Below are 14,349 nucleotides of genomic sequence, written 5' to 3'. Positions count from 1 at the left end.
AGAGAAAAAGAGAAAGAGAGAGAGAGAGAGATGCTTGGGCCTGTATGTGAATAAAGACTGAAATCCAACAATCTTTGTTACACAGTGTTCTCTCTATGAGGGAAGCACAGGTAATATGCCCCGTGAGGATAGATAACCACATGGCATTGCCTCCTCGGGCATGTTTTCTCTGAAAGTCCAGTTAGTGAGACTGAACCCAATCTATGAAATATGATGGGAATCAACATCCTCAAAACTGAACAGCACACCAAATAATACCTGAGAATTATAAAAGCAAAATCAGTGTTTTAGAGAAGCAAGTGTCCACTCTACAATTAGGGACCAATGCTCTGAGTTAATCAGAGAAGGAAAAGGTTACTCATAGCACTAAAAGGGGTTATTGAAAATATTGGGATATAAGAGACTAATGTTCCTTTCTCTTTTTTACCCTGAAATCCTTCCCTTTAAATAAATGGACAGGCTACTTTTTATTGAAACACATGATGAATATAGTAAAAATATACACCCTGCTAAAAATATGTCTGTGTTGGATTATGTAGATTTCATCAGACAGTAATCATCCTCAATGACCAGTGTGTACTGCTTCAAGCTGTGAACACATGATGGATTAGAAGACCTCTGCCTTAGTTTGGATAACTGGCCACTAGTCACCACACAGTTGAGTTTAATTTCCATGAAATATAATTGTTCAGCTGTTCAACTTCTTGTCTAGTTCTCTTTTCATTATGATAAAGTAGAAGACACTAAATGGAACTGGAAGGCCAATACCATGTGCCCTGATTCAGCACATTGCTGAAAATGGGAGAATTCGACTGGGGACCAGTGACTCAAAGCTGTAATTCTAGCTACTCAGGAAACTGAGCTTTGAGGATCACAGGTCAATGCCAGCTCACACACAAACCTCTGTGAGACTCTTACCTCCAATTAACCAACAAAACCAGCAGTGAAACTGTGGATCAAGTAGTTCAGTGCTATCTTTGAGCAGAAAACCTCAACCACAGCATCCAGGCCTTAAGTTCAAAAGCCACAACAACATTGAGAAAGGGAATGAGAATCCCTAAGGAGTAAGTTAGGAGCAGCCATAGAACAGGATTTGTTCATTTGATTTTTGTCAGTCTCACTAAAGTGAAAATTCTGTGAGATCATTGATTTTCTTAGATGTGCTCATGACTTCACTGCTGGCGATTGTTCATAATAACTATCAATGTATAACTGTAAATAATTCCCTTGTGTTGATGATAGGAGTAAATGAACAGCTGTCCAACTTGAGACCTGCTGCTGTTTCACTTTTGACCACCAGGGGGAGGAGTGGAACCTTAGACATATCAGTGACAGGCATGGGGAGGACTTGAACTGGGACAGGATAGTCTGGCTGACCTGAGTAGCAGTGACAAAGGTGGCTCCTGAGCATGTGGTGACTCAAGGTTCTGCAGTGGTGCTTGAACTGAGAGAGATATCAGAAGTCTGCTCTGATGTCTGGAACTGATATGTACTGAAGAAGAGGAACTTAAACATGACTTTAAAACTCAAACAAGGGGCTAAGACAAAGCCATGAACCCTGCACTCTGTTCTCATCCTGTCAATGACCTAAATATTTTGCATGAGGTAACACAAGAAGTAATGCTTCCCTTATTTTTGTAATCAACTATTCTGGTACCAACCATATCATGTTTCACATTATGTATCATTTGGAAGAGTTTAGTTAATGTTTAATGTGTTTAACTACTGAAAATGTTGGGTTGGTGAATATTAGTGAGAATCTTGCAGTTACTATGCCAATCTTGACCATTCACAGTCTCACAATGACAATTCTTGGGAAAACTCCATTTTTGTCTTCTTTTCCAAGATTTACCACACTTGCACTTTTCTTTCATATCATCTCATGATTTGCATAGTACTATTGGGTCCACGCCAGGATGCACAGAGTTCTGTTTCTAGATGCCTTGTGGCTCACATTTTCCTGGGGTTCACTTAATAATGATAACTGTCTACAGATGTAAGATCCTTGCACGACTAATCATTTCAACAGGGAAACAATGTGATAATGCTCCATTTCTTCCTACTTCATTTGAGGCTAAAATAACCATCTTCTGGAAAATAGTGCTTCCTTCAGTTCACTTCAGAACAACGTTCACACACCTGAACACAAGTGCTAAAGCAATGGGAGCTGTAGATTGATGGTGGGAGGCAGCAATCAGGCTTGTAGCCCTGGCTGCATAGGAGGTTGAGATCTGAAGGATCCTGATTGAAAGCCAGTCTAAGAAAAAGTGGTCACAAGACCTATCTCCAAAATGACCTCTAAAAGCATTTTTGTGTTTATGGCTTAAGTAATCGAGGACCATTCAAGTAAATGAAAAGCCGTATGTTCACCCTCAACTCTTAAAAATAAATACTAATAAAATGTAGATCTTTTAAAGTCATTCTTAATTGAAAAGCAACACCAACAAACAAGTCTGACTCTAGTTAGGGTTCTGAAAGAAAGCTAACCATAAAATCTCTTCTGGGAAATTTAGCAAAATATGACATTTAACAAGCTAAAATATTATGGCTTTATATGTCAAAATTACTGGCAATGAGCTCTGTAAAAGGCAAAAAATTCATGATGAGCAGAGCAAATTAGAGTAATTAGTTTATATATACACAAAACATTTACTGTTTTTTTAGTATAATTTTTAAGATCTGTGAATTTTAACTTTTGTTACTCAGGTTAACAAACTTGAAACTGGTTATCATTTTATAAATGTTTAAATCTAAGTTTCATTCTAGTGAAAGGAATCAGTTAACAGGGAGTTGTAAAAGAAATGTAAACATTTTATACACCTAGAAATGAAATCAACAGAGTAATGAAAGTGAGTGCTACTTTGAAAATAATTCAGTGCTCAGAAAATAATTCAGAAGAAATATTAAATTAAAACTCCAAGTGATTTTGGCAAGGAAAAGGGAATTTAAAATGGTGAATAAAGGACAATTGGTGAACCATTGCCACAGCAATACCCAAAAACACTAAATTGGAAATGAACTTTACATCTTGTGGGGAAGTGTAGTCAGGTGGGAAGGAAAGTGTAGAAATTGAGGGAGGGGGTAAACAAGAAATTTACTCATTACATCACATATGTAAATGTAACCCCCCTGTACATCGTTTTAAATTCAATTTAAATTGAATTTAGAAAGTAAGTAAATGGAAAAATGTTGGAGGGCCATCAGGTACAGTGAAAAGTAAAAGGAAATGGCAATAAATAATAAATTCAATAAAAGAATATATTATATATTACAACATGGTACTCTATAGTCTGTGTGCATAGAGAATATTATGAAGTAGTATATAGAGAACATTACATACATGAAACTTATACACAGAATATATATATATATATGTCTTTAAAGCATATAGGACAATATGTCCATGTATGTTAGCATATAAACATTTGTCAATAATGTGCACGTAGATACCAGACACATATGAAATGTGACATGTATAACATATGTGACATATTTGACACGTGTAAACTATACATCATATGTAACATGCACCTGACAAATATGTGGCATATGTGATGCATGTAATGCATGTAACATATATGATGTATATGTGACCTGGATATCCTATATGGAATATGTGACATATATGGAAGATAGGCATATATGTCATAGAAATGTATGTGAATAAAGAATAATAAAGAATAGTCAACCAAAATAAAATAAAATAAAAGAATAGTATATATTTTGAATTTTTGATCAATGTATATTATAATCATCTTGTAAATATACCAATGAAAGCCCTTTGTACAGTTCCTCTATGCTAATGCTATGTTTTAAAGAAAGAAAAAAAATCTTTTAAATCTCAAAAAAAAATACCATCAGGCCTACTACTTAATAGCAAATTCAAATTCTTAGAAAATGAGTATCAATGTGAAATATGTCATGTCCTCACTTATTGGAACATACTACTGGGAAATATAATGGATTCAAAGTATTCTTTGAAGATATTTGTATTTGAAAATGTATTGACACTTGTTTTCTTTTTCTCTTTTTTCTTTTGTTGATGGTGGGGCTTGAACTTTGGGCTTGGGTGCTGTCCCTGTGCTCTTCAGCTCATGGTCAGTGTTCTGCTGCTTGAGCCATAGCACCACTTCCAGTTTTCTAGTGGTTAATTGGAGATAAGAGTCTCACAGACTTTCCTGCCTGGACTGGCTTTTAGTGAAAATAAGTGATTAACCTTTTAAGAGATTATCATTATTATGTTAATATATTTTTTATTGTAAAGATAATGTATAGAGGGTTACAGATACATCAGTAAATAATGAGTACATTTTCTATTGAGCACTGATACATCCTCCTTTGTTTTTCCCTATTATTTTTACCTTTCCTCTCCACTTCCCACCTACTCCCTCCCCACCCAAAGTTGTAAAGTTCATTTTCAACATAATGTCTTGCACATCTCATTGTTACAATGGGTCCTACTTATTGTATCCTTCTTATTGTATCCTTCTTACTGGCTGCTTTCTGTCATAATATATGAGCTTTAATTCTACAGAAATTAGAAAATTCTAACTGGGGTGAGGTGGTATCTCGATGTTGTTTTGATGTACATTTCTTTTATGGCTAGAGAGGTTGAACAGTTCATGTGTCTATTGGCCATCCTTCTTTCCTCTTCAGAAAAGTTTCTCTTTAAGCCGTTGGCCCATTTATTTATTGGGCAGTTGTTTCTTTGAGGATTTGTTGTTGGGGAATTTAATGTTTTGAATTCCATGTATATTTTAGGTATGAGACCCTTGCCCATTGCATTGCTAGTGAAGATTTTCTCCCAATCCATGGGCTTTCTATTGATCTTGCTAGCTATGTCCTTTGCCATGCAGAAGCTCTGCAATTTCACGGAATCGCATTTGTCCAACCTTTCTTTGATTTGTTGTGTTTCTGGGTCTCTATTAAGAAAAATTTGGCCTGTTCCAAGGAGACCTATGGTTTCTCCTATTCCATCCTGTAATGTTTTCAGAGTGTTTGCTTTGACTCAGATTTGATCCATTTGGAGTTGATTCTGGTGCATGGTGATATATAAGGATTTAGGTTTACTTTTCTACAAGTAGTTAACCAATTTTGCCAGCACCATTTACTGAAGAGGCTGTCTTTCTTCCATTCTAGGTCTTTAGGTTCATTTCTGAGTATCCATTTTCATGTCTTCCTTAGCTTATCCTTTACGATCATATTACACTATGTGTGCAGTTGGACAGTAAAGGAATACATAGTAAGTAAAAGCGAAAGGCTATAGTAGAGGAAAAAAGAAGTTTCTTCATACTACCAAGTGATATACTGTAACACTAGAGACCACTAAAACTAAATCACTAGTGATCAGTCAAACTGCTCCAGTATTCTTGCCACAAATTCAGTCTCAATTGTTACACTGTACAAACAAAATAGAGAAACTGAGGATGACGTTTCCAGTCAGCTCTCCAAGCATCAAGTCTCACTGCTCCATTCCCCTAAAGGTTTAGCCATAATGAAGATGCTGTGCCACCCCAGGAGACAGGTACAAACCGGGCGTCTCATGGCTTCTTACTAATTTGGACGCATGAATTCCTTGACATTTTTCTCTGACACAGAAGTAGGGTGTATGTCCTGCTTGATCCACAGGGAAGGGACAAGTTTACAGCTTGGCAACCCAAGCAGGTAGGTTATTATTCAAAACTGTAGCACTGGTACAGTCGTTGAGTCCAATGAGCAGACAGTATTGTGTTCTTTCATGCCTAGAAACAATGCTGCACATAGTCGGTTATTTTTTTTTAACTTGCTGCCACAGAAACTATCTGGGGCCCCAGAGATCATGTTGAAATCCACAGAGAATAGTCTTGCATCTACAAAAATCAATAAAAGTAATTGTTCCATAACTGTGTAGTAGGCACTGACTGGACCTTCAGGAAGTGGAAGCCAGTTCTCCATGGATAGCGCGCAGGCGTTATGGAGTCTAGGTCCTTCCATCATCCCCATGGATGCTCCAATAATGAGAGGGGAGTGCACGGTTCTGCAAAAACACTGTGAGACAGATTGATGATTTTTCATCAGTTACTTATTTACTACCAAATTATTATGGTTGGGCTATTGTTTTTATTTCATACAACAGAATCTATAATTTGGATAGGTAGAATGGGAGAAAAATGAGGGAGAGGGTAACAATGTTCAACGAGAAATGTACATGCTACCTTACATATGTAACTGTAAGCCCTCTGTAGATCACATTGACAATAAAATTAAATTTAAAAAACAAAACACAAAACAAGAAGAGTGGGGATTTTCCAAGGCAAAGGGAACCTCGAAAACATACAAATCTTAATCCCAGTGTTTGGTTACAAGTTTCACAGAAGTACAAGTTAATGCTGCTTTTGGAAATTTTCTGTCTAATAGATGGAATCCATAAATGCTCATCCTGGAGGATAAAAACTCCATCACTGACAAATTACACATGAGCAGCAGTGGGGCTACAGAGCATACCTTCACACCTTGTTTTTACTTGTGCAGAAGTCACTGGATGTCTTAATTCAGGTCTTTCAGACTGATAGTTAAGCTCTATAGTTGATAGTATAATAATCTGCATCTTAAATCAACATGTTTGTGGACCACAGGTGAAATCATCCACAAACCCATGTCACAATCCTGGCATAGTCACCCCCCCCTACACACAGACACAGGATAAAATAATGATCCTATCACTAGTTTAAATGATTTTTTTAAAATCTCTGTACTTTTCGTTTGATGTTTAAATCCACATTGATACCATAATTTACAATCCTTAAGACTACTAACCACTTTTTAAATCAGGAGAGCAAACATAATTTGTGTCCTGTTGGATAATCAAAAGAAAGAAAAATATGATGTTGAAAAAAAATCTTTTTTCTTCTACCAAAACCTCGCAGTAACTTTCTAAGCCTGGATTCCTGTGAGAAGCACTCTCAGCAGGGGAAAGCACCAAGAGAAGCAGCTGTGCGGGACAGCCCAGCCTCTCACTTCTGCTTCCCTGGGAGTTCTATGTTATGGCTTGTATCACTGTGGGAGGAGCAATGTAACCTTGTTGACAGTAATAAGTGGCAACATCTTCAGGCTGCAGGCTGCTGATGGTGAGAGTAAACTCTGTCCCATATCCATCACCACTGAACCTTGATGGAACTCCAGACAACAAAGTATCTGCAGCATAGATCAGGAGTTTTGGAGCTTTCCCTGGTTTCTGCTGGTACCAAGCTAAACTGTAACCAATTCTCTCACTGGCCCTGAAAGTGAAGGTGGCGGTGTCTCCTTGAGACAGCGACAGTGAGGATAGAGACTGGGCAGTCTGGATTTCACACCTGCTCCTTTGTAGAAACATGAAAACAAATATCCACCCTATTAATCAAGTTATTAGAGGGCTTCCTGAAGAGTAAAAAATCCTGGATGACACTCGGCTCTGTTAAAGCCCAGCATTGTTCTTCCTTACCTGGGATCCAGAGCAGCAGGAGCCCCAAGAGCTGAACAGGGGCCCTCATGTCCATGCTGTGTGCTGACTGAGATTGACTGCTGCACAGAGTGTGAACAGACTGCTATGAAGTCCTCCATTATATTCCATATGTGTGTTTGCCTGTGTATGTGCTTTTCTAGAAAGGTATTCCACTAGCTGACATATGTTGGTTACAAATATTTAATGTAACTTCTCATTTTGTAATTACCATTATTACAATGAATTTCTGTTGATATGATAGTAGACTCAATAATAATATCTGGAAATGACCCCGTGCATGCTCCAGCTTCTCCTGGCTTCTGTTGGTACCAATGCATGTCATAATCGATGTCTGTGCTGGCTTTGCAGTGGATGGTGGCTTTGTGTCCTGCAGCTGTAGACAGGAACTGTGGAGACTGTATGAATATTGTTTCTTCTATCTGATTATGGATGGAAATAAGGAGGACAAGTCAATGCATCATATTTTCGGAGGATGAAGAATATCAATCCCTTTTGAAAATGTACTATTTGGTGAAGATTCTGAGCACTTAATTCCATAAAGAAGAGGAACTGTTTCTCTCATGAAAGATCTAGAGGAGAAAAGCTGTGAATCAGAGCCTGTGACCACATCACCTGGGACTTGAACTTCATGTGCAAGTTAACTTCTCAATTAGCTCAGCAGCATGTCTATATGCCTTCAGAGATTTCATTACATACAGGAGAATATGCAAATATCATGGTACATGGAATAGCATAGGAAGGAAGTGTTGACATGGCATATCATGCATACTTATTGATATCATGCATAAGCTTAAAATGTTTCATCCCCATTCAAAGAGGCCTTGGATTATTCCTATGTTTATATTTAATTTTACTGTCAAGGTGATGTACAGATGGGAAACAGTTACATAAGTAAGGTGGAGAGTACATTTCTTGTATAATTTGTTACCCCTAAGTAACTTTTTTGAATATTTTTGTTTTCTGGTAAATAGTTATACAAGGGAGTTGCCATTCGACACAAGTTTATAAGCACAGTGCCTTTTAATCAATGTTGTCCCTTTTAACATTCTTACCTACCCCTCCCACCCTAACTCTTCCCTTACTTTTCATTCTTTAGAGTATATTGGATTGTTTTGCCATTTAACAAAGCAGTTTATGTTTACAATGGATCTCAATCTGTGTCATCCCTTCAACATCTTCACCCACTTTGACCCACCGTTTCCCCTATTTTTTCTTGATACAGTCTTGCCTGCATTCTATTCTCTTGCCTATCATTTTTCTATCTTCTATTTTTCCCCTTCTTCTTTCAAATACCCATTTCCTAGTGTTTTTGATGGGGATAGAATTCCTATCAGTAAGAGGTGAATTGTATAGTTCAATATCTGACAACCTGCATTGATACCTATAGAAATGTAATATGCACAGCAGATTAGAGCTTATACCAAAATATTAAATTACAGTGCATGTATCTTCTCTTTGTCTACCAATGCAATTATATTAGAATATGTACAGGCACTACTGTCATTTCGATGTGCCTTTTCCACCAAGTCTGTATAAGAAGGATTCTCCTCAGTGGACCTCAAATGTCAGTGACCTAAGGGAAGTGTTTAGATCACTGAAGGTGCTGCTTTTGGGAGGGTTAAAGGAGTAAGTCAGATCTCTTAAGAGTCACTTGTTATGACATGAAGACAACCAAATATTCAGCTTTTTCAACATGTGGATTTCTAATAACACACCATGTCCTGATACAGACATGACAGCTCTCACCTGAGAACAGACAAATAAGGACACTGCACCTAGGACTTTCTAAAAGTGTGGATTAACCAAAACTGTTCTTTGTACAGTGCTCAGGTACTTTGTTATAACAAGTGGGAATGAGCTAATGAAGGTATGTGTATGTGTGTGTGCATATGCATATATATGCAGATGCACATCTATGCATGTTTAACACATGGGTTAAATAACATGTTCTTAAATGGGGCTAATAGAGAAGTAAGGAGAATCTCTTACCCTTGATACTTATCCTGTAAACACAGCTGATTTTTTTTCTGCCAGTCCTCATGCTGGAATGCAGGGCCTAGGCCCTTTTCTTGCACTATGTGTACTCAAAATTAGTGCTCTACCACTTGTGTCAGAGCTCTACTTCCAGATTTTGGTTAATTAGAATTGAATCTTCCTTTTCTGTCTGGGTTGGCTTTGAACCACAATCTTCAAATCCCAGTATCCTGAGTAGCTGTAGTTACATTTGTGAGTCACCTGGCTCTAGCTTGCACAAGGTTTGTTAAACATAACAAGGAACACTTGTTATTTGCTGAACTGAATATTCACATTCAGTAGATCAGAGATGGTTTATAATTTTTTCTTTGTCACATGGTAATGATAACAACTGACTTGTCAATCACACAGTAATAGCACTGTGTTGGAGGCCCTGTTATAATTAAGTTTTCTTTTCTGATGACTCACAGACTTGTGAGCCAATGAGTAGCCTAGGTGAGAATTAGAAATCTGATGGGTACTTCTGTATACTCTGTTAAAATTCCTGACCAGAGAGGAGAACTGAGTTTCAACTCTGACATTTCTGTCTGGTCTTCCACAAAATGCTACAATTGTGGATAAACATTGCATTAATTGTTCCTGTTAAGATGATTCCATAAGTAATGAAAAGCTATTCCACTAGTTCATATACATTCCAAACCTATACTTCTCCTATAAATGATACCTTGATGAACTCAGAGCATTTCCAACTTCATGCCACTTTTTCCCAGCTGGATTGGAGAGCATCATGGAGAAACAATTTATAGCATCTGAAGCAGATGCACACTGGACACTGGTGGAGACTTGAGAATTCCCCAAGTCCTAGCCTGGGAGATGTCATAGTTCCAGGTATCTAAGGTGATAGAAGTGGATGCAAGACACACAAGGTTAATGCTGCCCTCTTGATATGTTTTTTTTTTATGTAAAGATATAGAGGTTGAACAGATGAAGAGAGCACCCATTGAAAAAGGGCTCAGTCTCAGACTTCTGGGACATATGAAATATATTACAGGGTTTCACCACACACCACTCTCTTAAGTAGAGCCAGAGCCCCAGTACATAGAATACTGTTCTTTGTGCAATATTGTATCTACCCCAGGTTGATCCAGCCAAGAGACACTGATCAAACTCTGATAATGTCTTGATGGTCAGGCAGGGTTTGATGAACACACAGAGCAGAAGCTAGAAAAGGCACAACTGGGCTTCCAGGTTCTGAAAAGAAAGCATGGCAAAAGTTGTAGGCTAGCGTGCACTGAAAGGAAGTATTATAAATTTCATCACAAAGAGAATAATAATCACAGCAAACATTTGATTTTTAGATTTCTGGTTGGCTAAAATATTACTAAAGAAAGAATCACATTTTTCAATAAATACCTCATGGTTTATATGGTCTTTATATTCAGGTAATTATTCTCCTGGTTGTTATATATTGCATTTTGTTGTATTGTCATAAACTCTTCACCTCTACTCAGAGTCACTCTTATACTGACCTCAATATCTTCCTCTTAGGCAGACTCACACAATCTGCTGGGCTATTTCCCAGACCAGCCAGCCATGAAGGCAGCTCACCCAGTCAGACGGGAGGTTTTTGTTCAAGGCTGTATCACTGTGGGAGGATCATGTGTACCTTGAAAACAGTAATACACTCCAACATCCTCTGCTTCCACCCTGCTGATTGTCAGTGTGAAATCTGTGCCTGACCCACTGCCACTGAATCTGTCTGGAACCCCAGAATCTCGTTTGGAAACCAAATAGATCAGGCGATGTGGAGACTGGCCTGGCTTCTGCATGAACCAGTTCAAATAGGTGTTTCCATTGCTATGCAGAAGACTCTGACTAGACCTGCAGGAGATGGAGACTGGCTCTCCCAGGGTGACAGGCAAGGACCTTGGAGTCTGGGTCATCACAACATCTCCACTGGATCCTGAAATTAGAATGAGGCAGAGAGCAAGATTATATATAACCATAGAGAGCCATGCATGCATTACTTTTATTTAGATATATGTTTCCTCTTATTCATCTTCTGATTTGATTTTTAATTTAAAATACTAAGTATTAAAAGTGATATTCTTGCTGCAGAAAAGTGTATCGATGAGTCAAGAGCAGTATTCCTACCTAGCAGAGTCTTCACTCAAGCACAGGTTCTAGCTCTTTCTGGAGTGTTTCTCACTCTCTCAAGACATAAAGCTCATTGCCCTACCATGAACATCTAACACATGGATAAATTACCACTGGTCCATGAGAGCTCACCCTCCCACCCTCTCTGATTCCTCACTTCCCTTTGCCCTTACCAGGGATCCAGAGCATTAACAGCCACAGGAGCTGAGACAAGGACTTCATTTTTAGGAGTCAAATGAGGAGTCTAGACAGGTCAAGGCAAGTTCAGAGCTGAGCCTTTATTTCAGACTTAGAAAGGAAAGTCCTCCTTAGGGAGCTATATGCAAATAGCCAGGTGGATTTAACAGTGTAAGAAAAGAAAAAAGGAAGGGTGTCTATTGGCCATCCTACTTTCCTCTTCAGAGACGGTTCTCTTTAAGTCTTTAGCTCACTTATTTAGTGGGCAATTGTGTCTTTGAGGATTTGTTTTTGGGGGATTTAATTTTTTTAGTTCTAAGTTTATTTTAGATATGAGATCCTTGTCTGTTGTATCTATTGATCTTGCTAGCTTTGTCCTTTGCCATGGACAAACTCTGCAATTTCTTGCAGTCCCATTTGATTTGTTTGTTTGATTTGTTGTGTTTCTGGGTCTCTTTTAAGAAAATTTTGGCCTGTACCCAGAAAGAAAGGTTTCTCCGAATCCATCCTGTAATGTTTTCAGAGTGTCTGCTTTGACTGCTAAGTATTTGATCCATTTGGAGTTGAACTTGGTGCAGAGTGATAGATAAGGATCTAGCTTTAGTTTTCTACAAGTGATTAACAAATTTTCCCAGCCCCATTTACTAAAGAGGGAAGAACTCTAACATCAACAGATGCTGGAGGGAATGAGGATAGAAGGGAACCTTACTGCACTGTTGGTGGGAGTGTAATCTTGTTCAACCACTTTGGACAGCAGTATGGAGGTTTCTCAAAAGACTCCACATAGTGCTCCCCTATTACCCAGCAATCCCACTTTTGGGCATTTACCCAAATGATTACAAACGAAACCATACTAAAGCTACCAGCACAACTATGTTTATTGCAGCATTATTTACCATAGCTAAATTTTGAAACCAACCCAGATGCCCCTCAGTAGATGAATGGATCAAGAAAATGTGGTACATATACACAATGGAATTCTGTGCCTCCATCAGAAAATGACATTGCCCCATTTGTTAGGAAATAGAAAGACTTGGAAAAAATTATACTAAGTGAAGTAAGCCAGGCCCAAAGAAACATAGGTCCCATGGTTTCCATTATTTGCAATTACTAGTATATGTCTGAGACAAGCAGAAATGATCAGACAAGTTGATGTTAGACAAAATGAACCCCAAGATAAGGATTCAAATGTTTTTTTTTCTTTCTTGTGATTGTTTCTAACATACTTATAAGATGATTTCTTTGTTGCTTTGTATGTCCCTCCCCCATGGTATAACCCCTGTTTTCACTGTATTTGATGTTGATATAATTTGTTGAGGGGAAGGAATACAGGTGGACCCATTGCAAAAATGAGATGTATAAGATGTTATGGCAAGAAAAGAACTTTGCAACTTTGTCTGGGGAGGAAGGGTCTGGGGGGGGGAAGGGGTCAGGAGTGGGTGTGTGTAGATGAGCAAATGAAACAAAGGAGGAGGCAACAATGCTTGATAAAAAAGGTACTCTTTACGATATTTTCACACACACAATGTATATATATCATCAATTAAAATTATGGTTTATTTCTTTCATTTTTTGCTTTTTATTTTTTATCTCCTTTCTGGCTGTTTTTGTTTTCTGTACCCTTTGTTTTGTATATAAATTTTGTTTTGTTTTATTTTGAAGAGAGTAATGGGTGCCATAGGAATGGTGGGACAAATGGTCAACAAATGCAGCAGTAGTACTTACTAGACACTGTTGAAAATGAACTACACAGATATTGGGTCAAGGATCAGGAGGAAGAAAAGGGAGAAAATGGGGGAAGAGGTGACACTGTTCAAAAATTAATGTATTTATTACCTGCCTTATGTAAATGTAATCACTTTGTACATCACCTATACAATAACAATAAGAAGTGAAAAATAATAAGAGAGTAGTTTATTTTGAGAAGATCAAGTAACAAAAATTTACGTCCTAACCTTCTAAAATAGAGGTACAAAATCTTTACTATTTTGTCTTTATATTTTTTAAGTTAATAACAAATTCATGATTCCATTCAACTTCCAAAAGTGGTCTGACAGTTGCACTGAGAAATAATAATAATTAATGTGATATTCAGCATGAAAAAGAGATTAATTTTCTGATAGCTAGATTACAATGTTGTATGTATTGTTGAGACATGAGGGGAAATAAGTTGTTATAAAGATCTAATTTCCTAAAGAAAGAAAGTTGACCACACAAAAATAATAAATGTTTAAGGTGTTGAACTAAATTGTTAATTAACTCCTTTATATCATTGCACAATGTGTGCATTTATAAAAACATTGTATTTTACTTCAAATTAGATTTTACTGTGGCAATCAGTAATTGTTTTAAAATTTTTAATGACTTTATCCTATAAAATTATTTTTTCAGAAATCTTTTTCTCAAGCTATATTGTATTAGCCTTGCATCTTCTATATACTATTCTGTAATTCAGGTAGGGGAAGGGAAAAAACAAAATGCTTAAAAAGGGATACAAGTTGACCCATTGTAACAGGAGATATACAAGACACTATGTTAAAAACAAACTGTACAACTTTGGC

At 37.5% G+C, this 14,349-nt stretch overlaps 1 gene segment (V, D, J or C); it reads right to left on the bottom strand.

Annotated features, from left to right (window-relative positions):
* Nucleotides 1–2,550: 2,550 nt before the first annotated feature.
* On the bottom strand, nucleotides 2,551–11,874 carry LOC106000740. The segment is given in 4 exon segments: nucleotides 2,551–2,579; nucleotides 4,379–4,403; nucleotides 11,104–11,417; nucleotides 11,785–11,874. Coding segments are annotated over 4 exon segments (417 nt in total).
* Between the last annotated feature and the right edge of the window lie 2,475 nt (nucleotides 11,875–14,349).

This window comes from Dipodomys ordii, unplaced genomic scaffold (genome assembly GCF_000151885.1).
Source record: "Dipodomys ordii isolate 6190 unplaced genomic scaffold, Dord_2.0 Scaffold237, whole genome shotgun sequence".
In the NCBI taxonomy this organism is placed as follows: Eukaryota; Metazoa; Chordata; class Mammalia; order Rodentia; family Heteromyidae; genus Dipodomys; species Dipodomys ordii.
This window is presented reverse-complemented; position numbering and strand designations above follow the sequence as displayed.